General features: G+C 37.0%; 1 protein-coding gene across 3 annotated transcripts in view; it reads left to right on the plus strand.

Moving 5' to 3' along the window:
* Positions 1-24975, plus strand: part of PTBP3 (polypyrimidine tract binding protein 3) — a 52965-nt gene that overhangs the window by 18424 nt on the left and 9566 nt on the right. For 2 of the 3 annotated variants that reach the window (XM_014956419.1, XM_014956418.1), the window contains 9 exons: positions 3827-3902; positions 6019-6188; positions 7072-7218; positions 11539-11691; positions 14608-14718; positions 17587-17761; positions 20892-20969; positions 21788-21927; positions 24573-24606. In XM_014956419.1, coding sequence (XP_014811905.1) covers positions 3878-3902; positions 6019-6188; positions 7072-7218; positions 11539-11691; positions 14608-14718; positions 17587-17761; positions 20892-20969; positions 21788-21927; positions 24573-24606 — 1033 coding nt within the window. In that variant the 5' untranslated portion in view covers positions 3827-3877. Of the gene's footprint in view, positions 1-3826; positions 3903-4338; positions 4399-6018; positions 6189-7071; positions 7219-11538; positions 11692-14607; positions 14719-17586; positions 17762-20891; positions 20970-21787; positions 21928-24572; positions 24607-24975 lie in introns of all 3 variants that reach the window. The other variant, XM_014956420.1, reaches the window with a different exon arrangement.

Below are 24975 nucleotides of genomic sequence, written 5' to 3' on the forward strand. Positions count from 1 at the left end.
AGAGGACTTTGTTGTTTTGAGTTTGATGCTTCTCAATTGATTTTTAGTCAAAGTCTGAAGTTTTATGCCTCACATGTTGCATCCCAAAGACAGGGAGTTGGTTTTGCACTAGAATTGTACTTCAGAGCTTTCATTTAGTGGATATGTTTTGTATTTTTAGACCATCTATTAAGCTGTGGCAAGGTAAATATTTAAAATGGGGAGATTGCATCTGTAGCTGCCTGGCAAAACAGGTCACAGAAATTGATGTTGTGGATGCTGGCCGTTATCGATGACCTGAAAATGTGTAAGAACAGCTGGATTCTTCTTTGCCTCCTTGCACTTTTAAGATGTCTCCTTAGTTTCAAATGATTTTAAGTTAGCAGTTTGTCACTAGAGCTTGTGGTTTCGCTCTCCTTTACTAATCCAGAATATCCCCAACACATGCACATCCCAAACATGTGCGTTTCTATGGTGATTGAATAATGTATCAGTGTAGGTACAGGTGTGTGTCATGACTGAAGGTTGTAATTTTGTGGTATAATTTTTCCGCTGTTGAAGCAGGTTTAGTCCCCCATCCTGGAGCAGTTATTTTGTGCTGCAGTGAGCTACACCATATTCTTGGTAAGCAACAATATTCTTGGTCCTCAAGAATATGGTTTAGTGGTTTTGGGTTTTTTTATTGCTTATTTATTATTTATTTTTTTGTCAGAGTTAGGTTGATGGTTGGACTAAATGATCTTTAAGGTCCCTTCCAACCTAGACGATTCTGTGATTCTATGATTCTACAGCTTCAGCTGTATGGAGACAGGACAGTTTTACAGAGAGTTGCAATACAGATCACTGCAGCCATCTGAATTGTGTTTCTCTATGTGTGTGTGTCTTTTTAGCATGGAATTGCTTCATGGTTTTACAGCACAATCTCCCAAGCAGTAGTATAACTTGATGAAACTCTAGTGATAGGGTGGCCTAGAGAGGATGAATGGTTCTTGAGAAGGTTACATACATTTTCTTTTGGAATATACTAGAACTTGTTCTGAGAAAAATTATCAGTGCTATTATGGTTGATTTATAGACTTTCAGTATCATCTCCGATAGTAAGTTCTCATCTTTGCAATTTGTTTTTAAGATCTGTCTTCTCATCATGGTGTTCTGTTCTAACTCCTCACAGCTAGTTAATATTTTCTTTGGTATCCTCTAGGAACTTTTCCTGGAAATCACGGTCACATTTATCAGTTGTATTTTCATGTGCCAAACATACGAAGTATCTAATGGTGTAAGTTATTGATGCAAGCAATACAATTTAAGCTGAAAACTAAACATATTTTGTTGTAAATTATAAATTCCATGAAATATGTATGTCTAACAGCGCATAACTTACAGATTTTTCTAATTTGTAAACTAATAACTAGACAACTTATATTAATTTGTAAAAATCTTGCCATTACACATTTTCCTAACTTCTGCATAAACTACAAGTACATAGTGCAGAAACCAGAATCTACTATATTCACAAGCCAAGATGCTTTTTTAAATCCTGAGTGGAATCAACTAAGATGGCTTTTAAAAGCGGAAGACAACAGATTTTTTTTTTTCTGAAAAAGTGTGTTGTGGTTTTTTATATGAGTGCATAGAAAATTAAATACAAAACTGTGAGAATACATGTTAAATCCTTGAAATTAACTTATTTGTCAAAATAATAGATGTATTTGGGGCCAGGGTTTATAAAAAAACCACAGAATAACTGTAAGTTTCTCAAAAAAGGTACCTGCTGCCAGAGTCTTCTGTGCTGAAACACCAAGTTTTTTTTACAGTCTTTTTGAAAAATGCAGAGATTTCTTCTGTTGAATAAAGGCTAAATTAAAAAACAAGCTAAAAGCCCTTACAACTGGAGTTACAGCACTAGTGAGGGTTTTTCTGCCCTCTTGTAAATAGAAGGAAGGGTTGGCTTATTAAAAACCACTCTTAACACTTGCTACCAATTACTAGCTCCACATAGTGCTGCTTTTGTTTAATTAGCAAGATTTGCATTTTACAATCAAAATATGTTATTTAGATGTTCAATACCTGGATGCTGGCGTTCTCAAGGTACTTCTAATAACTAAAGATTAATACTGGTTTTGGAAGTTAATTACATTCCAGTAGCCATCCAAATACAATGTGATACGCATCAGACAACTAGTAACCATTTCACTGGCAAGCTTTAATGAGATTAGTTTAAAATGTGACCATCCAAAGAAGTGTAACTTGGACTGTATGATGTATGGTATACTCTATTGCTCAGCTGAGTAGGCTGCTCTTTACATGAGCCTGTAATTTTATTGCAGATGGATTTAATTGGTGGCCATTCAAAATGAATAGAATTGGAATTTCTTTAAAATACGTTTTCTGTATTTTTCATTTATTTTTAATGTAAAAATGATTTCTCAGAGTGTTTACCACAATTAGACATTGCATTTAAATATACTGTCAAGATGCAGTTTCATGGCAAACAGTAGTAAGTCTGTACTGCTGCCAGAGAGGAATGAACACAGTCATGTTTTCCTCCATCCCACACTAACACCTGTGCTGCTTCACAAGCAGCTAAATTTTGCTGAAAAGGTTTTTCCAGCATCCTAACCTAGTCAGGGCCCTCTGTTGTTGATGACCATCCCAAGACGGGGGAAGCAGCGGGAACACATGGTTAATTGTAAGGATGAAAAGAACCAAACTGCTCCTTTCAGCAGAGACACAGCTTATAAACCAGTCCTTCACGAGTGGTGCTTCCACAGCCTATATAACCCAACATGATGGTGTGCTGCTGCCAAAGGGGTGCTTTCTTCGTCCCATCCCCTCTTCAAGTATCCCTACCCCTTTCTTTGCACTGGATCCTGGCACTTTTCAACCCCCTATTTCAGCTGATAAACCAACTAACCTAACTCAGCAGGTTGGAGGATTGACTCATGGAAAATCTCTTGGGCACCAGAGCTGGTGCAAGTTAAGCAGCTGATGACCATGAGGAGGTGGGAATGCTGGGGCAAGGGAAATGAAAGTGGTGAGGAGCTGTTTGGGTCAGCTTATTCCATCTTGTAGAACCACTCCCTTAGTCTCAGCTTTCTCATGAAAATGCTTTTATGGAAGAGTGTGGTGAAAGTTTCAGGAACCTTAACTGCCTTTCAGAGGTGGTGTGGTACCTTGTTTCTTCTTGGTGTTTTGAAGCTGATGCTTAGCTGGCGTACTAGAGCAGTCCTGTGGAGCAGATTTAACTGACAGCTGGGGACTGATTTTATTTTTTTTAAATAACCTGTAGTGCTCAAACTCTTCTCTCTTAGTAATTAGAGCCTCAAATTGTCAGTATTCTTAAAGCAACACTTTGATTTTCAGTATTTTTTCTAAATATCCACCATCAAATTCTTAGGACAAGAATTAGGTTTAAAAAAAAAAAGTGCCATAGGCATATTTAAGTATGCCATGAGTTACTTTTGCTCAAGGTCCACTGTGTCCAGTCACAAATGCTGACCTTATCTGTGTGTTTACTCGTATCTGGAAAAAAATGTTGTATTGCAGACCCAGAGCCTGAAGCCAGCTCATTTCTCTTTATAAATATTTTTTATTGTTGATCTTTAAAATACAAACTGTAGTAGGATAAATAATTAGAGAAATAAGAACTTGCTAAGATCTTGAGGCAGAATGAAAAGTGGTGTGGTTGGCATTTTTTTCCTGAAAAATAAGTTCACAGCAAAAGTGGATAATGTGTATAGAAAGGCATGGTTCTTGGGAAGCAAAAACTTCAGTAGCTGCTGTGCTTTTATATCAAACTCTTTCTCTGTAACAGCTTTTACTAGTAATCTTATATTTTATTTTTCAGTGTGGACCTGACAAGCCTCTTTCTTCTGGTGTCAGTAACAGACCTTTTACCATGAGTAATTCCACTCCAGCTACAGGTATACATTAAAAAAGATTTTAATCACAATTCTTTTTCAACAGTGTGTTTTTTCTCTGTAAATGTTTTGGTTTTTTTTTATTCTTTATTGTTACCATTAGCAGCCTTACCAAGCCTGAACTCTAATCTGACTCCAACAGTAGAGACACTGGAGTCTATCCAATTCAGTGACAGTATTGACAACCTCCAAAACTGACTAGTTAAAATGGGCAAAAAATAACTATTTTCTATAACCATGACCAAGCCAGTAGCCTTCTGTACAGAATCTCAAGTGCCTACTCATTTTTCCTGTAGTTGTGCATTTGAAAGGAATTTGTTTTGAAGTATTTCAAGACTGTCAGAGACAGAAGATGAATATTCTATGTCAGTCTCAGTTTGGTGGAATGTAGGGCACATTATATGGATTCATGATAAAGAGTTAAGCTTGATTCCCTCAGGTGTTCTTGTTCCTGCTTTCTGCTCTGCTTCCAGAACTTCTTGAGCAGCAACACAGACAGGTATTGCTTCTGTGAGAGTCTCTCATCTTAAACTAAAGGCAAAACTCCTTTTAGGTTTCATTTCTTGCTTTCTTTAGTCAAACAGTCCTTGACTTAGTAAAGTCAGGGACATCTTGTCCTTTTTGAACCCGAAAAGTAGATTTAACAAAATAGGATGGGTTGTTAGGCTTCAATAGTCCTGGCTTTGTACTGATGTATGCTTAGTATGTTTCTGTTTGTCTTAAAGTCTCATCCCCTGGCAAGTGTGCCACATGTTCATGTGTTTCAGAAGGCTCACAGAGCACATGATGCCATTTAAAATTTCTTGATGGAAAAGTCAATGTTCAACAGATTTTCTGTTTTGCAGGTGAGGGAATTAAGTTAACTATACTTATGAGTGTGCCATGATTGGAGCTTAGGTCTTCTAAATTGGAGTTTTACAGACTTCCACTACCATAAAAAAACACAACTCTGTAAAGATTTTTATAAAGGATGACTTGCATGAACTGTGTCTCAGCCTTAGACTGTACTCAAAAACCTACAGCAAAATCTGAAATTACTAAGCTCATACAGATATTTTTTACAAATCTTGTGTGATTCTCCTTGGATGGCTAAATGCAACAAAGTGAGGGCTATCTCACTTGTTGGAGTGAAGGTGTTTCTGGCATATAAGTAAAAAAAGAATGCTGTTTCTTCCTTTAACTGAAGTCATATGCAGTTAGACTTCAATACGATTTCCATCAAATATGCTGTCTTTCATCTCTGTTTCGGGTATTTTTTTTGACCAAGCCTCATGAGCCTCTGTAGCTTGCTTTAGGAGAATCTCTTAATGGCACCTCTAGTTTGGATAATGGATTTCATTTTTACAACTTTAAGTTATTACACCATTGTGATAGCTTCTAGAACAATATGCCTGTTCCAGATGTGGTGTTCTGCTTATAAGTGATTTGAAGGACTCCGAGTCATCTCCTTGAAATGTAACCATTGGCTAACCACCTGTTACAGGATTCAAATAGGCATATGTTAAAAAAAAAGAAAAAGGCAGTTTGCCAAGGTGGAAGACTTTAGGATTTGTACAGATTTCATGCCTCACTGCTGTCTGTCCTTTTCAAAGACTTCTTACAACTTACAATCATGTAGGACAGCAGGCTTTCTTTAATAAAATGAAATAAAAACTTACTTGAGGTAGTAATTGAATCTAATTAAGAAACACACTATGCAGGAAATTTAGCTAGTAATAAAAAAAATGAGTATATTACCTCCCAAATACTAATTGTTCTTATTCTGTGTAATTAACATCTTGTGAATATGTTACACTGGCATTTGGAAAGAAGTTATTGGCCTCTCTGTGCTAAGACTTAAAAAAACAAACACACACACACCAGAAAATAAACAAACTGAAACCAAAGTAAAACAAACACACCATGCACTCCTCTTGCAGTGGAGATTTGGAACAGCTGAAGGGGTCTTTTTAAACTGTCCTTTAGTTATATATCAACTGTCCTTTCTTAGGATTCAAAGAGCTATAGATAAATCCATGGCAGTCCTGAGACAGCAGTTTATCTCCCTTAGGTTTTGATAAGTATACTGTGCAATGTTTGTCTTGTTTGCTTGACCATCCCCCTCCCTAAAATATTTTAGATAAAGCGAATAAAAAGAAGAATTTAAAAAGAGACAGATCGCCATGTTCCCCTTCACGTGTTCTTCATCTTCGTCAAATTCCAAGTGATGTTACTGAAGCAGAAGTCATTTCATTAGGCCTCCCTTTTGGCAAAGTAACCAACCTCTTGATGCTAAAAGGAAGAAGTCAGGTATGTTATTTTCAGTGTTTCAATTATCAGAGGAAGGCTGAAGATGTTCATGTTATAACCCTTTTGGTATTACATTTGGCTGAAGTGATTGCAACAATGCCTAAATATTTCATTGATAGCTCAAGAGTTTCATATTTTTAAATGTGAAAGGATGTCTTGATATTTATTTTCAGATCATAATATGCTTTTGGATTATATAATGATCCAGTAACTTGTTAATAAGGTTGCTAAACACCTTATATAAGAATATATAGATGATAAAGAATTATGTTGTCCTGTTGATGGCATCATATGTCTTGAAATAACTTGCCTGATTAAATAATTAACATGTATGTTATTTTTTTAATGTGAAAAAAATTGCTTAGGTTTTCTTTTAAATCTTCTTGGATGCAACAGGATAGTTTACATCATGAATAAACACTGAAATCTTATAAAGTTGTAGACATTCATTCAGAAATTGTCTAGAGCACTGAGCTGGGTTAATATAATACACAAACTGATAGATGTTCTGTGTCCTGTTTCCTACTTTTTCAATCAGTTTGTGTATCTGCTACCTAGGTAATAGTGCATGGGTTCAGGAATCTAATAAATTAATTAGCAGTGTGGAATTTTTAGCAGCATTGCTTTCCATATGTTTGACTTATTTCACTTCTTCTTTAATCACTTACTGTACTTACAATGTAAAACCTTTTAAGAAAATGCACAAATCAAATATCCCCCAAAACAGGCACACACAAATGCATTGTAATGCTGATCAAATCAGTACTGTACTTTCATACGATCTGTTCCTAGTGAAAGTGGAATTGGGAATAAATGGTGCTTTGATGCTTTGCTCTCTCCTGTAAACAAAACAACACTAAAAACTGCTATGTATTGGTTGCAGGCATTTTTGGAAATGGCTTCTGAAGAAGCTGCTGTTAGTATGGTGAACTACTATACCCCTGCTGTAGCTCAACTCCGCCACCAGCCTGTTTATATTCAGTATTCCAATCACAGAGAACTTAAGACTGACAATCTGCCTAATCGGGCTGTAAGTATAATATTTTGATTTAACGGGATAGAATTGCACATGAGTTGCCTATGGGTTTTGGATAGGATAAAGTTAATTTTCTTCGTAGTAGCTTGTAACGCTTACATAGCATCACTTTTCTGCTTCTCGCACTGTCCGGCCAGTGTGAGCTCACGAGAAGTTGGGAGGGGGCACAGCCAGGACAGCTGACCCCAACTGAGCAAATGGATATCCCATGCCATGTGGCATTGTGCTCTGTAATGAAAGCCAGGGGAAGAAGGAAGAAGGTGGGATGTTCAAAGTTACGGTGTCTTTCTTCCCAAGTAACTGTTATGCATGATGGAGCCCTACTTTCCTGGAAATTGTGAAATACCTGCCTGCCAATGGCAAGTAGTAAAGGAATTCCTTATTTTGCCTTGCTTGCACATGCAGCTTTTGCTTTACCTATTAAACTGTCGGTACCTCAGCCCCCAAGTTTTCGCACTTTCACCCTTCTGATTCTCTCCTCCATCCTGCTGGGGAGAAGTGACTGAACAGCTGTGTGACACTTTGCTGCCTACCAGGGTTAAACCACAACACTGGTAATTAAATGGACTACTTTCCACTACACCAATAGTCAATTTCTGATAGATATTATTTCTGTTAGTTGTTATCCAGGCAGTATCTTCTGAGACAGGGACTTCTCAATGTCTGTAAAATAACTGTAGAGGAGCTCAAGCTCATGAGTGGTTCATCCTGATGAGCAGGAAATCAAGTGAAGGTGGCAGGAGGACTACTTGGATGAACAAGATGCTCCTGACTGAACTCAAACATTAAAAAAAAAAAAAAAAGGCATAGAAAAAGTAGAATCCCGGATAGGTGACCCAGGAGGAATATCAAACATTATCTGATCATGCAGGGATGTGGTTTGGAAAATCAAAGCCCACATGGAGTTGGCTCTAGCAAGGGAACAGCAACAAGAAAGGCTCTTCAAAGTGTATCAGCAGTCAGACTTTGGACATGCGGACATTGGACATGTACAAGGCTGAAGTACTGGATACCTTCTCCTCAGCCTTCAGTCTTGCCCTTGGGAATACCAAGTAACTGAGAACAGTGGGAATGTCTTGATGAAGGAAGTAGAGAAGGATCTCATTAGGGAACATTTAAACAAACTAGATAAACAAGTGGATAAAAAGGTCTGTGGCCACAATGAAGTGCTGTTGTGAGTGCTGAGGGTGCTGGCTGATGTCATTGCAAGGCCGCTCTTACAATCTTGGAAAGGTCATGGCAATTGGAGGAGGTTTCTGAGGACTAGAAGAGAGCAAATCCCTCCTGACTTAAAGAATGGAAAGAAGGAGTATCCAGGAGACCACTGGCTGATCAGCCTTTCCTTAGCAATGGAGCAACTAATCCTGGAAACTGTTTCCAAATATTCTAAGGACAAGAAGGTGGTTGGGAAATTCGTCCTGGGTTTTTGAATAGGAAGTAATCCCTGACCAATGTGATAGCCTTCTATGGTGAGATGACTGGTTTGGTGGGTGAGAGGAGAGCAGTGGATGGTGTTTATGTTGACTTTGATATGACTTTCAACATTGTTTCCTGTAACATCCCAATAAGCAAACTGATTAAATGCAATCTAGATAAGTGGACTGTAAGGTGATCTGAAAGGCCAAAATGGTTGTGACCGGTGGCATGAAGTCCATCTGGGGACCCATCGCTAGTGGGGTAACCTAGGGGTTGATACTGTGTCCAATGCTGTTTAACATCTTCATTAATGTCTTGCATGATGGGATGGGAAACATCCTCAGCAAGTTTGCAGACAACACAGAACTGAGAGGAGTAGTTGAGACCCCAGATGGTCTCATCAGAGACCTCATGATGGGATCAGATGAGGGATCATGAAAAGCTGGAGAAATGGATTGACAGGAGAACCTTGTTAAGTTCAACAAAGAGAAATGCCAACTCCTGCACCGGATAGGAGTAACCCCAGGTACCACCATACACTGGGGCCAACCAGCTGGAAAGGCAGAGAAGGATTTGGGGGTCCTGGGAGGCAACGTGCCCTTGCAGCAAAGGTGGCCAGCAATGTCCTGGGCTGCAGAAGGCAGAGCATTGCTGTTAGACTGAGGGAGGTGACCTTCCCTTCTTCTCAACACAGATGAGACACATCTGGAACACTGTGTCCGGTCCTGGGCTCCTCAGTATAGGAGGGTCAGACATGGGAATGGGTAGTTCTGAGCAGTTTTGGGGTCTCCATCCTCAGATACCTTAAAAATGTGACTGGAGACAGTCCTAAGCAGCATACTGTAAATGACCCAGCCATTGTATTCTACACTTAGAAATACTTGCTTACAGTATGATTTGAACGAACTTTTGCCATTTCTAAGTTTTAACATTAGGTAACAGCTCTCAATAGCTTCAGAATATGAAGAAAATAACGTCTTCTCCAGTAAATCCTTTCTCTGATTCTTTTCCCCCCTGTTACTGTGTCTGTAATACAGTACCAAGAATGCCACAAAACCACACCACTTCAATTTTGTATGTTTATGTTTTCTTAAGCTTAATTGCTAATCATAGGTCTGTAGATGCTATCTGAGGAACACATGGAAGAACAAACCCAACTGTCATGATGATCTACTTTCTGCCCCAAAAGCAGCTCTTTTGAAGTTTTTTACTTTATCAGATATGGATGTTATTGTGAGAGGTCATTTAACTGGTTTTTGTAAGGTTTTTATTGTTGGCACTGTTCCAAGGCCTTGCCACACTCAGGAAAAGAAAATAATCGTGAAGTTATTCAAGTAGATTCATAATAGTATTGGGGTTTTTTTACTGTCAACTGTTTATCCTAAGAACCCTAGATCCAGTAAAATGGATACTTATAAAACATCAGTTTTATGTGTAACTTCATGCCAAACAGCAGAACTAATTTTTTCCCTGTATTTTTTTAAGTACCAAAAATTGAATTCTCATGAATATGAATTGAATATTGTAGATAAGTGATTTAAATCCTAGTCTCTAACAAAGGAAACACCCTTTGCACAGCAAGATCAAAGTATACACACCATCATACTGATATGATTGGATTGCTGGATGAATTGCAGTTGACCTCCCATTTAGATACATAAATTATATATTGTGGTGTGTATATCACAGTTTTGGTTTCTGTAAGAATGTTTCAAGTAGTGACTGGGGCAAAAATCGGTGCTTATTTTTAATTTGTGCTGACACAAAAGTCACTGAAATTTTGCAAGCTGATAAATCTTATTTGTCTCTTTCCTCATCCAAGATTGCTGGATTGGTTTGCCATCTGTAAAAACAAATAAATTAACAAGACTTCTTAAAGGATGTGGTGTATGTAACAGCCCCAGGAAAACTGTAGTCATATTTGCAAATAAGACCCCTTGTATCTGTTCCTCAGAGTATTTTCAGCTCAGTGCATGACACTTGCTTTTTCTTTCTGTAAAAGCAACGTTGTCTACTTTTTAATTATTTATTTTATTTCCACTTATGACTCTTCCATTTGAGTTTTATTTAAATTTTAGAGACCATAGCATAGCAGCTGAACACTATGTTACTGACCTAGTGTCTAGGCTTAGGCCTTAAGTACAGACTATTTTGCAGGGTAACATTTCTGAAACTAGGTAACATCTGTACCGTGTGCCATGTTTAGACCATCTTCCAAGGAAACAGCGTTTCTGAGACATGACTTCAGGTCACAAAACTACATTTGGAAAACAACATTATTTCCATAGTGGTCTCAGAGGTAGTCTGAAGACCTTTTTGAGGAAAGCCCATCAAAAACAAGCGTAGAGACTTCCAAAGTCCCAGTGAGGCAGTTTGAGGAGTGAGATTTAAAGGTGGGTTGGTTTGTTTGGGGTTTTTTTTTTTTTTGTGCTCAGAAAAAAGAGCAGGGTATGCATCCTTAAGCATCCTTAAGAGAATGAAATCCTAATAAAGCAGGGAAAATATTTTTTGGTACCCTGACTGGTTGTCAGTCTATTACAATATTGTCATCAAATTGATTTGCTGGAAAATCCCTAGAATGGCAAAAGCCTACTGAATCAAAGCAAAATTGTGTCTATATGGCATTGCAAAATACTAACGATTTAACTAAAAGAGAAAGTTGTAATTCTGTGAAAGTATGATCTGACTTCTTTTAGAGGAGAGGAAGAGGTATGATTTACCTATTAACCTAACAAAATTACCTATCGAATTGATAATCCAGTAAAGGGAATATGTTTTTTAAAAGTTGCATTTCAAGTACATTCTACATGCTTTTTCTTTTTAAGAGAAGTTTGTTTAGATGTGAATAATGTGTATGCGTATAAGTAAATTGTGGTGTCTGCTGTGCCATGATTTCAGAGAGTCAAAGCTGCGTTGCAAGCTGTGAACGCTATGCAGTCCGGAAACCTGGCTGTTAGTGCTGACAGAGAAGTCCTTCCAAGTCAAGGTTCTGTTCTTCGAATCATTGTTGAAAACCTTTTCTACCCTGTCACTTTAGAAATGCTGTATCAGGTAATGACGATTGCTAAAAAAAATCTGTTCCAATGTTGCCATTGTAAATCCATTAATTTTAACTTTTCTTTTTCTTTCTTTTTTTTTTTTTTTAAAGAACCTGTGGATCCTTAGTCATTTCAATGAGGACTGTCATTTTGAAGTGATTTGTTGTAATTCAGGAATCTAGGCCTGAATCAGTTTTGCACAAAAAAATTAAAAGTAAACAGAGCTTCTGTACTCAGATTTTCATGTTGTCTTTTTTTTCAGTTCCTTTTTAGTTTTTTTAGGGGTTTTAGGGTTTTTAGGTTTTTAGGTTTTTTTTTAGTTTTTTAGTCTTTCATTTTTTTAAGTTTGGTTTCTGTGGAAGCAACAACAAACTTGAAGTGTTACTTCTAATGTATGCCCACATGACAAACTAGTGAAACACTGATTGTTATGAAGTTGTGGACCAGTATTTTAGCACTCTTCACACTGAGCAAGTTTTGTAGTCTGCATTATATTTTAGGGGTTTTTATTCATTTTTATAATACAATGCCAGTGATGTAATAGACAAGTGTAATTGCTTGGGCAAATGTTTTTGATTGTTCATCAACTTTAGAATGCCATTTACTTTAACTACTTCTGAAAGCCTGGAATAGTGGTGGGCTATACCTATGAAAGACCAATAAATCCTGCTAGGTGGCTGTGCTGTGGTGTTGAGAACTATAAATTTAAAATCAATAACTTTACAAGACTGTTTTTTTGCGCCTGAAAGATTTGTTGATACCTTTTTTTGGATATTGCAAAGGGTTTCATATTTGAAGCTTTTGTAATTGCTAGTAAATTTGTGCAGTAAAGACTCACGCCGAATATGAGTTTCTTAAATTAATGTGATTTAAATAATTGGGAAGTTTTCACATGAACCTGCAGTCCTGGAAGAAGATTTTTGCTGCTTTAGTAGCATCTCAAACAAAAGTTGGTTGTTACCAACACTTCATCCTCTTACCCTTTAATATATCCTCTTCCTCAGTATCTCCCCTCTTTGATACTGATTAACTAGTATAGTAGTTGTCACTTTGATGTAGCAATTTGCCTGATCTAAACTTTTATTTATATATCAGTATTGTTCACTTAGTGAGCTTGTGCAAATACTATGTCAACTGTTTAGGATTATTAGCACACTCAGAATAACCTGAGGACAAGCATCTGTGGTTATGGGAGTTGTACTAGTTTAATAGTGCAACAGCAACTCCCGGATCTAACCATCTGTGGATTTGGGGGTTTTTTGTTTTTTACTAAGCCGACAGTGGAAGAGGACATTCATGTTAATTTTCTTTGATTAATGTATACTTCAGCGCAGCAGAACTGTATTTTCAGTCTTGGAATTGGCCTCACCTACTTTTGCAATAGGTCTAGAAAATTAAGCAATATTTGAAAAGGGATCTTATTTGGAGTTCTTAACAGGGGGCTATCTCCTCTAATTAAAGTAGTACTTTGTTCCTGATAGGTACAATATAACTTTACTTTGTAAGTGTGGTAAGGGTAATGGAAATGAAAATTTTCACTGATAAGTATAGCATCACATGGAACACTAGTAAGCAAGTTGTCATCCAAAACTTTGATTGTATTTTGTAAGTTATAACTGCTTGTCAAGAAACAAACACTTTTTTTTTGCCAAAGTTCACCTTAAAATATTTATTATAAGAAACGGAATATTCAGTGTTGTATTGGCAGAAGCAAAATTGGTATATACTGTGGTTTTAGGTTTAAAACGGAACAGAAATGCATTTAATTTCATTACCTTGATTTAGTCTTCTGGATAAACATGGAAAACCACACATTCAGAAGCTGTATTTAGGTCTTACTTAAGGGGAAGTGCTTTATGAAGAGGAACTCGCTCATTTTAAATTGCTGTGAAAAAGCAATCGTTCTGTCTTCTACCACAAAATAATGACTGCAGCCTAAAAACCTTGTTTCTGACAGGCTGAAAAATTAGGCATGAAGAGCTGGGTCAGTGTTTCTTGTATCCTTGATTCTAGGCCTAATAGGCTAGCCAAAGATGCTTGTCCCTATCTCTGGCCTTTATTTCCATTCCAGGCTCAATAGTTGTCTGTGGGCAGGATACTACTTTCCTGACTTTGCATCGATTCTTAACAGTTTGTTCTAGAACTGTTAGAACTTCCCCCCAAATCATCTTTCCTCTTCCACTGTTAATTTGGTCATAGTTTTTCTGCACTTGCATCATAAGTCGTAGCTATATTTTTGTCCTGATTCTTTGTAACTTTGCTTTTGCATAGACACGTTCATGTAGCAGACACTGTCGTTTCGAGTGTATATAAATTTCAATCTTTTAAGATTTTTCTGCAATGCTTGCATTTGCAATAAATCAAATACTGTTCAATTGTAAATTAGAGTGGTAGGTCCTAACACAGGTCTTTGTCTTGCTTTTTTCCTTCGTCTTCTAACTTGGACAGTAGGTATTCATAATGAATTTTCATGCACATCAACTATATAAGAAATTTTTTTTGTCAGAAAATTTGCAGAATTTGTGTGAAGCACAGAATGTAAAGTTGGATGCCTAGAAAGGAAGTTTGCAGTTCCCATCTCAACTGACTTGTGAAAGTCCACTTCTCAAACCTCAACTTTGATTATCCATAATTCCTCTGCAGACATTGGACAAATGCCTGTTTGGGCTGGCCTTCCCTGCTCTTTGTTGAACAGTCATTGATAAATCTTCAAGGAAATCTTGTCCTTCTTCTCCATCTTTTGTAGCCTCTTTTTAAATTATTTTTTTTAACCTGAACCAAAATCCTGTATTCACTCAATTTTTGTTCAGCTCTCACAAAAGAAAGAATTTTCAGAAATTTATATGAAGTATTAAATGTTTTTAATAGCTAGTTTTTAGTGTGCATGGATTGTTGATTGTTTCTAAAAGTCTGTGTTTTTCCTTCTCAGGTTTTCTCTAAATTTGGATCTGTTTTGAAGATTGTCACCTTCACTAAGAACAATCAGTTCCAAGCTTTGCTCCAGTATGCTGATCCAATGAATGCATTTTATGCCAAAATGGTAAGTGTAGTGTGTTCAGCTTGACTCACTCACTCATTTTCCCGTTTTGTTGGTTCCCTGCCCCCCTCTATCTCCAAACAAAATGGGGAACATTAGCTTGATCATTAACTTTATAACTTCTCATCGTTCTAACATTCCTGTTGTACATGAGTAACTTAGGCATCCCTTATTGCTTAAGATCATAGCACTCTATCATCAACTGCAAACATAGTTATATAGCACATGCCCCAAGACCTGCATGAATCTACCAAAACAAAAATCAGAGATGTCAGTAGCCATGTTTTTGACCAAAGTAGCCATAATTGACCAAAATCTCTTTTTTCTTTCAGACTAAATGGAATATTTTCAGTGCAGTTCAATACTAGTAGTTTAGTTAAACACCCAGAGATTAGATGAATGTTACATGTTTCACTTGTTTGAATTTCAGTGCGAAATTTGCAGTAATCGATGTTTTCACCTTAAACTTCTTAATTTCAGATGAGCTGTACCCTGATTTTTAAAATGCACATTCTGAGTAATGAAGAAAAGCTCACCTACTTTATGTATATTTTCTGTGGTGGGCTAACCTTGGGTGGCTGCCAGACACCCAGCAAGCTGCTCTCACTCCCCTTCCTCAGCAGGACAGGGGAAGAAATTAAGATGAAAAACTTCATGGGTCGAGATAAGGATAGGGAGATTACTCACCAATTACACTCACATGCATAATGGACTCAACTTCGAGAAGATCGATTTAATTTATTGCCGATTAAAAATAAAGTAGAATAGTAAGGAACAAAACCAAAAGTAAACCTACCATCCCCTCATGCTTATTCCTTCTTAATGGGCTCAGCTTCACTCCCAACCCTTCCACCTTCTCCCCCCGGAGCAGCACAGGGGGATGTGGAATGGGGGTTGTGGTCGGTCCATAACACTTTGTTGCTGCTGCTCCTTTTTCCTCACACTGACCTCCTGCTCCAGCGTGGGTCCTCCCCATGGAATACAGTCCATCACAAACTGCTCCAACATACGTCCTTCCCAGGGGCTGCAGTGTGGATATCTGCTCCACTGTGGAGCTCCATGGGCTGCAGGGGGTCAATCTGCATCACCATGATCTTCTCCAGGAGAATCTCTATTCTGGCACCTGGACCGCCTCCTCCTCCCTCCCCTCCTCTGAGCTTGGCATCTGCAGGGTTGTTTTTCTCACATTTTTCTCACTCCTCTCTCTCCCAGTTGTTGCACAGTGTTTTCTACCCTTTTTAAAACATATTATCATGGAGGCGCCACCAGCGTTCTGACAGGCTCCGCTTTGGGCAGCGGCAGATCTGTTTTGGAGCCAGCTGGAATTCACTCCATCCAGCATAGGGCAGCCCCATGTCTCTTCCCACACAGTGGCAGCAGCACTTCCACTACCATGTAAACCAAACACAGGTTATTTTTCAAAACAACTTTCAGAATTAGTTTCCTTATAATAGCTAAATATTTTCATTTCTAGAAAATATTGTCAATTTCCTCAGTAGGGATTAGTTTGTTAATGAAATTGATACCTGAGACCTCCAAGATTATTTTTTTTTTCAGAAGGGACAGCAGTGTTAGAAATCATCACTTAGAATACTTGAACTGTGGAAGTAAAAATTAAAGACAGAAAATAAAATAATTCACTTACCTGAGACACTTTGTATTTCTCTTTAAGCTATGTGGTCATCTCAATATTAGTAAATAAATAAAATCAATTTGAAAGTTCCCATAGAAGGTATGTAGAAGAATAAAAGGCACAGAATATTTATCTTTTGCTACCTGCACTTTAGTCCAGTACGTAAATTCTCTATGTGTTTTAGAGATCAATTATATATTGGAAATTAGTAAAGGCAGTTGGGATTACAGCCTGTTTGTTAGCAATAGCATCTTTTCTTGAAGAACAGCATTATTAATAACTTATGCCTTATTAAATATTTCACATAAATTATAGTTTAGATTATATTAAGTAATTATAACAATCCAGTATCTTTTGAGTGGGTTTTTTCCCCTTCATCCGTCATGATTCTTTTATGACTGGTATAAGCAGAAAATACTGCTTCAGTGCTCTTTCTGTGCATGGCTGCTCTTAAAAAGATGGATTTTGTAGAATCATTTAGGTTGGAAAAGACCCTTAAGATCATCGACTCCAACTGTGAACCTAGCACTGCCAAGTCCATCACTAAACCATGTCCCTCAACACCACATCTACTCATCTTTTAAATACCTCCAGCCTGTTCCAGTGCTTGGCCGTCCTTTTGCTGAAAAAATTTTCCTAATACCCATATAAACCTCCCCTGGTGCAACTTGAGGCCCTTTCCTCTTGTTCTATCGCTTGTTACTTGGGAAGAGACACCAACACCCCTCTCACTACACCCTCCTTTCAGGTAGTTGTAGAAAGTGATAAGGTCTGCCCTCAGCATCCTTTTCTCCAGGCTGAACAACCCCAGCTTCCTCAGCTGCTCCTCGTAAGACTTGTTCTCCAGACCCCTCACCAGCTTATGTAAGGGGCAGTGCTGCACAATAAAAATCTCCAAATTAATATCACTACTAACATCTGATACCGTGTGTTGAATGGGAGACAGGTACAAGTAGAAGCATAGCTAGAAAGACAAGTCATGCTTGGAGCTAGGTTTTGTCCATTGGCACAAGGCAACATAATGCTTACTAAATAGTGGACTACACTAGTACTCTACACAGGAAGTTTGGGTAGGGATAGTGGCAGTAAAATTGTCTGCTTGGTGTTTAAAAGCAAAACCTTATAAACAGAAGGTGAATTTCTGTTTGGTTACAACTGGGAGGTGAAAATAAAATAAACTTACAGTGTCGGCTGCCACTAAGTGGTTTGTTTCTGAAAACGTAATTATTTTTCTTCAGGGTCTGGATGGCCAAAATATGTACACTGCGTGCTGCACTCTGCGTGTTGATTTCTCCAAATTAACTAGCCTAAAGGTAAAGTACAACAATGACAAAAGTAGAGATTTCACTCGCTTTGACCTTCCTTCTGGTAATGGGCACCCACCCCTGGAACCACCCATACCTGCTGCCTATGGTAAGAAACCTTGACTTCTAGTGATAAATATACAAACAGGTTGTTACACTTTTTATGCTGCATTTATGTTCTGGCTTCATATCAGGTTCATAGAAAGGTACAGTTCATGTACACTTCTGTCAGGTCCAGTAAAGTTTGTATGGAAAGCAGGAAGTCCTACTCAGGATAAATGAATATCTGAAACTATGACATGAGGAATGCTCTTGGGCAAAATCAAAGTGTTGTCAAAAAGCTACATTTGTAAAATACTGTGAAATTGTATCATTAGTACAGGCAGTATAATAAATGTTGCATATCAAGACAGTCGATTGCAGTCATTCAAAATTGACACTGGCTGCCTAAAGCTTCTTGAAAATAAGTGTTTTAAGGGTGTTAGCTCTTGTTTGTTAGTATTTTAGAATAACTGCCTGACATAACAAACAAAACTATAAGAAACCTAGAAATCTTACTTAATGTTAGTTCAGCAGTCACCTTCTAAAAGATAAAATTTTAGAAATATTCTTGAATTTTTGAGGTCAATTCCAGGGCACAGAGGAGACAGTGTCTGCTTGAAGCCACACTGGAGAAGCCTTTTTGGCATAAATAACTCAGCCATACTCATTTAATCAATCTGAAGACCTTGCAGAAGTGCTCACAGGGCAATTTGAGCTTTTTTTTTTTTTTCCTCTCTCTTATGACAACCATTAGCAATACTATGCAGCTAAGAACTCTCTCAGCTGTTGAATACGTATCTAAGTGCTGTCCAGTTGGTTAGAACAGTAGCAAGGCCTGGGAAGAATTCCCCTTTTTTCTTCAGTTTTCTGTCATAGTTGGGGCAGATACTTGGTTTGGTTTGGTTTTTTGGACAGTTGGCTTTGCTGGCTTCGATTAAAGTGACTTGAACTCACTACGTTATTGACTGATTTTGCTGGTCCCCTTTCAGGCAGTACATTTACATAATGTACAGCCATCTTTCTAAGTTTTCCAAGGATTTACCATACAGCAGCATGGAATTGTGCTGTTATAAATCTGGTATGTTCTGACTAATTGTACTTACACAATTTGAAATGTCAATGAAAGTACAGTTAAAGTAGATAAAGGACAAACTTGCTTGTAGGGCGGAGATAATATTGTACATGTGCTTTTGGAGGGTAGCACGTGAATGCTTCTCCGTTTCCTTCCCTCTCACTCTGCCAAGCATGTCTTTGCTAGGTTTCACTTTGAACACTTACTGTAATAGTAAGAGCAGCAGAGGTGCTGCTGTAAAGAAGAGTCTGATGTCTGTATCAACATTTGTAGTGCAGTCATAGTGTTGCAAATGCATAGATATTTTTATTTTTTATTTAAAAAAAAAAGGAAGCTGTAGACAGGGAGAAGCATGCTTGCAGCCTTTCTGTCAGTAGTAACAACATGCATCTATTGCCACAGGCATGTTCTGATAGTCCTCAGTTGCATGACATGAGGAAAAGTTGTTGGGAATTATGTCAGCACTTACACTTCCTATGTTATTACTAGTGTACGTAGCTTTTGCTGGAGAATTACAAGATAAAGCAGGTAACTACCAGAATAATACATCCATTTTTTTTCTGTAGACTTGAAGTTGTCTTCATAGCAAACCTGAACTGCTCTTGAAACTTGGGGCTTTTTTATCTTTTTTTTTTTTTCTCCTTTTTTTAAATTTTTGGTAATAAAGATACTGCACTATACAGAAGCAGATTTTGTACATGTTTTGCATTTGCAGAGTTCCCACACCCAGCATAAGCAGAGATACATGAATTAGCTTGCTTTGAAAGCTAGCAGCTAGCCATGAAGCAAATGATTTTACACATAAAAAAATGCAACAAAGAATTCCAGATCTTTCTGTGCTGGCTCTGACAATTTTTACATGCCTGATTTTGGTATCAGTGTGCGACATGCAGGTCTTATTTTGCAGAATAAAAGCGCTTTATCTATTTCTTCATTAATGTTTCCATTACCATTCTTGGATTGTGAATGAGTGATTAATACCTGTATTGCCAGAACTTGTCAGTATAATGCACCAGCACGTGTATTTCAAGAACACAATGACTTGCTTTGGTGTGATAAATGTATTCAGTTGTTTGTACGAGAGACACTTTGTTGCTACCGATAAGAGGAGGTATAATGTGATGCAGAATTAATGAATCCTTGATCTGTGGTGTCTGTTTCGTTTGTTGTTGTTGTAATTCATAACAGATACTTCTTAAGGTGTTGCATCACCCCTGCCAATAGCCATCTGCTATTGAATGTAGCTATTTTTGTCAATGGTGGAGGTTTGAGTAGTAAAATGGACGTGTTGCAGGATGTATTTGCTGATTATACGTGCCCCTTTTTAAAAAATAAAAATCTAGTGTTCTAACATATAGAAGAATCCCCAGCTCAAGCCTGTGTCTAACTGCCTCCTAGAACACAAGTTTGTGTGCGGCCCAGGGTAGCACTTAAGTCCACATGTTATTTGTGAAAATCACTGAGCAATCTTCGAGGCTGATACTCACCAAATGTTGCTATTCCAAATCTGCTTAATGCTTGTGATGGCCAGGAGAATCATAAAAACCACTGCTTATTTATGAATTAATACAAGCTGAAGAAGTACATCTTCTTAAAAAGCAAAATGCATATACTTCATGCATCTCAATAGCTAGTAACTAAATTCAGAACCTCTGATTCATTGTGGTTGTTTGTATTATGTAGCCCATACTGGTTTTAGACATATCTAGGAAATAGCTGCATTTCATCATTGCAAAATGTCTTTGAGTGTACTTCCTTCCAGAAAATTTCTAGAATGCATTTCTGTGGTGTGAATAAAAACTATTGAACATTACACCATAGATGTCTTAACTCTAATGGATTCCTATTCAAACTTGACTAAATTACATTTTGCCCTGACTTCATTTTAGAGAGGGACATTGAGGCTGATTGGAACATTTGCCTTCAAAAGTGGCTGAAAATTATCTTTGTAAAACATAGAATCTTGGATTTTGAGAGTTTTTAACCCAAATGTTTTATAAAAGATGTAGTCATGGACCGAAGCCAGAATAGCAACACTGGAAGCTGATTCTCGTTGCTGAGAATCTCATTCTGTATTCTAAAAATCTTAAAATCCATTTTAATCGGATGTGTCTGCTCTCTCTAGGCACCCATAATGTTATCTTTCCACCATACATAGGCGCTGCAGGGTTTCCCCCAGCCATGGGCTTTGCTCAAGGTGCTGGTAAGTTTCTATTTTTTAAAGAAGTGTTTGCATTTTGGGCTAGTGGTCTATCTGAACACACCTGCATTCAGAGCAAATTGTTTTCACATAGAGCATTCAGATCACAATGTTAATTTGAGTCATTCTGATTCTCCTTCTCATATTATTCAGTAAAATTACTTTCTGTAATAAAAAACATGTACTGATGTAGTTTATAATTTAATAAGTGAAGAAATTAAGTGGTGTGATAAAGATTACCTGCAAGAGAAGAAACTAACCATCTGTTTTTCTAAAAACCGTAAGACATCAGTGGCATTCAAAGCTAATGCAGGAATTCTCTCCTTTTCTGGCTATAGAAATAAATGGTCTTTTAAACTCAGTGATCTTTTCCTTTCTAGCACAGGATAATTTTTTGTGCTAAATTATTTTTCTTCTTTCTTGGGCTGCAATTTATGTCCCTCTTTATTTGGGTGTAGCTGAATATTTCTTCATCTCTGGCAGGTGGGGTGTTCTTCTTGCTTTATTGGTCAGGTACTAGGAATAGCTAAATTCCTTAAAAACTTTTTTTAATTGAATATTGATGTTTTTATCAAACATAACCTGCTTTTTTTTTTTTTTTTTTTTTTTTCACGTACAGGATTTAAACAATGTCTGAAAGACCTTGACAACATTACTTCAGATGTCCAGATGGTATATAACAAAATTCTTTATGGCTTTACTTGCAAAACCAGTCTCACAATTCGTTTTTTTTAAAAATAAACTTTTTTTTTTTTTTTTTTTTTTTCTAAAATGTCTTTTCCACTTTGAGAAGTCAAGTGATGCTATTAATACCTTTCCAGGTCTTTCAGTTCCAGCTCTTCCTGGAGGACTTGGTTCTCTTGCAGTCACCACACCTGCAGTGCCTGGACATATGACTGCTCCTGGTGCTGCTGGTGTTCCAGGAAACTCTGTTTTACTAGTCACCAACCTCAACCCTGAAGTGAGTTTGACTGGTGGAACTGATGCAAGTATCAACTTGTACCAACTGACAGAAGCCTTCTTGCAAATTGTCATTAGCTGAAGGACTAAGAGAGGAAATTTCTATGCTGATGTGAAAGACAGGACAGCTCTATTCTTGCCTGAGATAGCTTGCAATATTGATGAGGCTTAAAAATACCAGTCAGCAGTGAAGAGCTTCCTAACACAATTTACTTTAGAAAACTTAATGTTAGCAGTGTAGTTACTGGTTAGAGAAAAGTCTATGAGAAAAGTCTTTACTCTGAAAAGTCAGACATGAAAAATGTTTGAGGAGGTAAACAACATATATTATGAATAAACTTACTGTTATCTCTGTCAATGTGACTCCTCTGTGTGCTACGTTATCACAGAGAAGCCAAAAAATTTTTCATTTGTTACAAAACAAATAGAGAAATACGAGGGAAGAGGAAAAGGAGACAAAAGCATGCCAAAACAAGTACCTTTCAGAACACTCATAGGATCTTTCTAGTTTTGCAAATTTTCCCAGGTTGGAGAGGAAGAACACAGGTGAGAACACAGGTGCACTTTGCTATTGACATCCCTGTAAATCCAAGTTAATAAATACATGTGTTCACTTTCTGTACTGCCACACAGATATTTATTTTTTTCTCATATTTTGGCAGTAAAATTGCCAAGGACAACTTGGATAGTTTTTATAGTGGAAATGATATAGCCTGTTCTATAAGCTTACTCCTGTTTCTCAAATATTATGCGTTGACCCATGCTTAATTAAAAGCAATGTACATATCTTTAAAAAATGTCAGGCTTTCCCAAGACCATGACTTAAAACAAAATTCTACTTGGCTGTTGACAAGAAGTTCTATTACAGCAACGTAAAATTCTCGTTCATTTTACACACTCATTAAATTAACTTAAAACTGATAAAATTAGCAGTTATTGGCAAAAGGGACGTTATCTTTGTATTTTTGAGGCTTAAAAATCTGTTGACCAGTTCCTTTAATCTGAGTAATTGCTGTGTTTCTGTTTTTGTACTAATAGCTGAATTCCACAGTAAGCATCAAAAGAAACAACTGCAGGTTAGGACTATCAGAAGAGTAAATTTTTCTTTGATTTGTTAATATATCTTATCAGATAATTTCTGATGTGGATGTGCTTTCTGCAGCTGATTATTCAAGATGATTCTCTTGAATCTTAAAAGAGTGTGGTCTTGCATGTGTGAAGCATAGGTTAAAGCTATTTTTAGGACATTGCTGCTTTACTTCATACTAATCATATCTAAAAGTTGTCATGTAGGACTTTGTGGTGCAATACATGATACAACACAAATACATTAAATAATGCTCAACTTCTTAATAGGTAAAAAATAAGACTGCACAGCAACACTAATTGTTGGAAATATAAATTGTTTTAAATATATTTCTTGGCAATTGTGTAGCACCTTTTCTTTAGCAGTGGTTTTTTGAGCCCTATCACTTCTTTTTCTGTGAATGGAAAATCTGGTTGACCTTATTTCAATTTATATTTCTTCCCTGTTACAGGGTTTCAGTGTGCATTTGAACATTCTTTCATGAGTTTTTAAATTAGCTAGTTTTGTCTTCCAGAAAACTTTTTTAGTAGAAATATTGCAGCCTCATTTGGTTAAGAAGTTTATTTAAATAAACTCTATGCTGAATTAAAATATTTGAGCCCGATAGATAAACTTTAGAAGCATTTAAATTTTACATTGGCAGTAATTTTTCCTTATTACTAAATGCTAATGATAAAAGTGCATGGGCTTACACTTAGGCTGCAGTATCTTCTGTTTTTAAATAATTTAGGTGTGTCTTACAACATCTCAAATGTTGTAAGTTGAGAAATAATAGGGCCAGAGAGTGCGAGTAGTGCTTCTGATTCCCAGGTATTTTTAGTACTCATTACTAGCAAAACGTTTGCCTCAGTTGAATAAAATTTGGCCACATTAGGGTGTAAATTTTCTTCTTTGGTGCACGAGGAGCTTGGTACAAAAGGATTTAATTAAAAAACGCGGAAGAAAACTGATTTCTTTCAATATTTAGCTTCCTGTTCACAGATTCTAATTGAACGCAATTTAAGTACCACTTTCTATACTTCATATATAACATTTAAATGGTACGTGTGTCACTTTAGTGTGTCATGGTCACATACAGAGATGGAGACAAAAATGAAGACAAAACCACATTTTGAAGGAACTGGTTTTAGTTTTGTAGGTATAGTCTCTGCTGTTTAGAAAATACAAAGGGGTTCTTGAATGCTCTTTTCAGCTTCTAGTTTAGCAAATGTCTTTCATTTTTCAGGGAATGAACTGCTAGCTTGGAAAGAATAAGTTCAAGTAATTAAGCCACTTAAAATATTAATAACTTCGGCAGCATGGCAGACTGAGCCTTGAATGATGAAAATGCATGAGCTGAAGTGTTAGCTTGTTTAAATATTTTATATGTGCATAGAAAATATATATTAACAAGAATGCTATACACTGTAGTCACTGCAGGGAATGGCTTTTGGAGAGATATGTTTATTTATTAGTGTGCAGCATCTCTTCCATTCTTTTTGTTTACCACGCACTTATGGAATAGATTTCTTTATTTGCACGGCTTTAAAAATAATATACTCATTTTATCATTTAAACAGGTCATCACACCAGATGGACTTTTCATCTTATTTGGTAAGATATGTCAAATGTACCTTAAATAACTGCAGGGCTAGTATTTTTTTTAATAATCTGGTGCATGGTGGTTAATGCAAGCTCCATTCTTCTGTCCTTGTTCAGAAAATGCACAAGAAAATGTGCTGGTTTTAAAATAACAGTAGTTTGAGTCAGTAGGTGTAGGCCACAGGTACTAAAAAGGCAAATAGTTACAGTGTCAGAAGAATTTTAGTATGTGGTTCAAATTGTTTACTTCAAAGAATGGGAAAGAAAAGTAAGATGAAAAAACAAAGATTGCACCAGAGGAAATGGAGCACAGAATTGGCACATGCACTAGTTGAAGAGGACAATGATTGTTGGCATACTAATATTTTAATATGCTTTTGT

This window comes from Calidris pugnax, unplaced genomic scaffold, assembly GCF_001431845.1.
Source record: "Calidris pugnax isolate Ruff unplaced genomic scaffold, ASM143184v1 scaffold262, whole genome shotgun sequence".
Taxonomy (NCBI): Eukaryota; Metazoa; Chordata; class Aves; order Charadriiformes; family Scolopacidae; genus Calidris; species Calidris pugnax.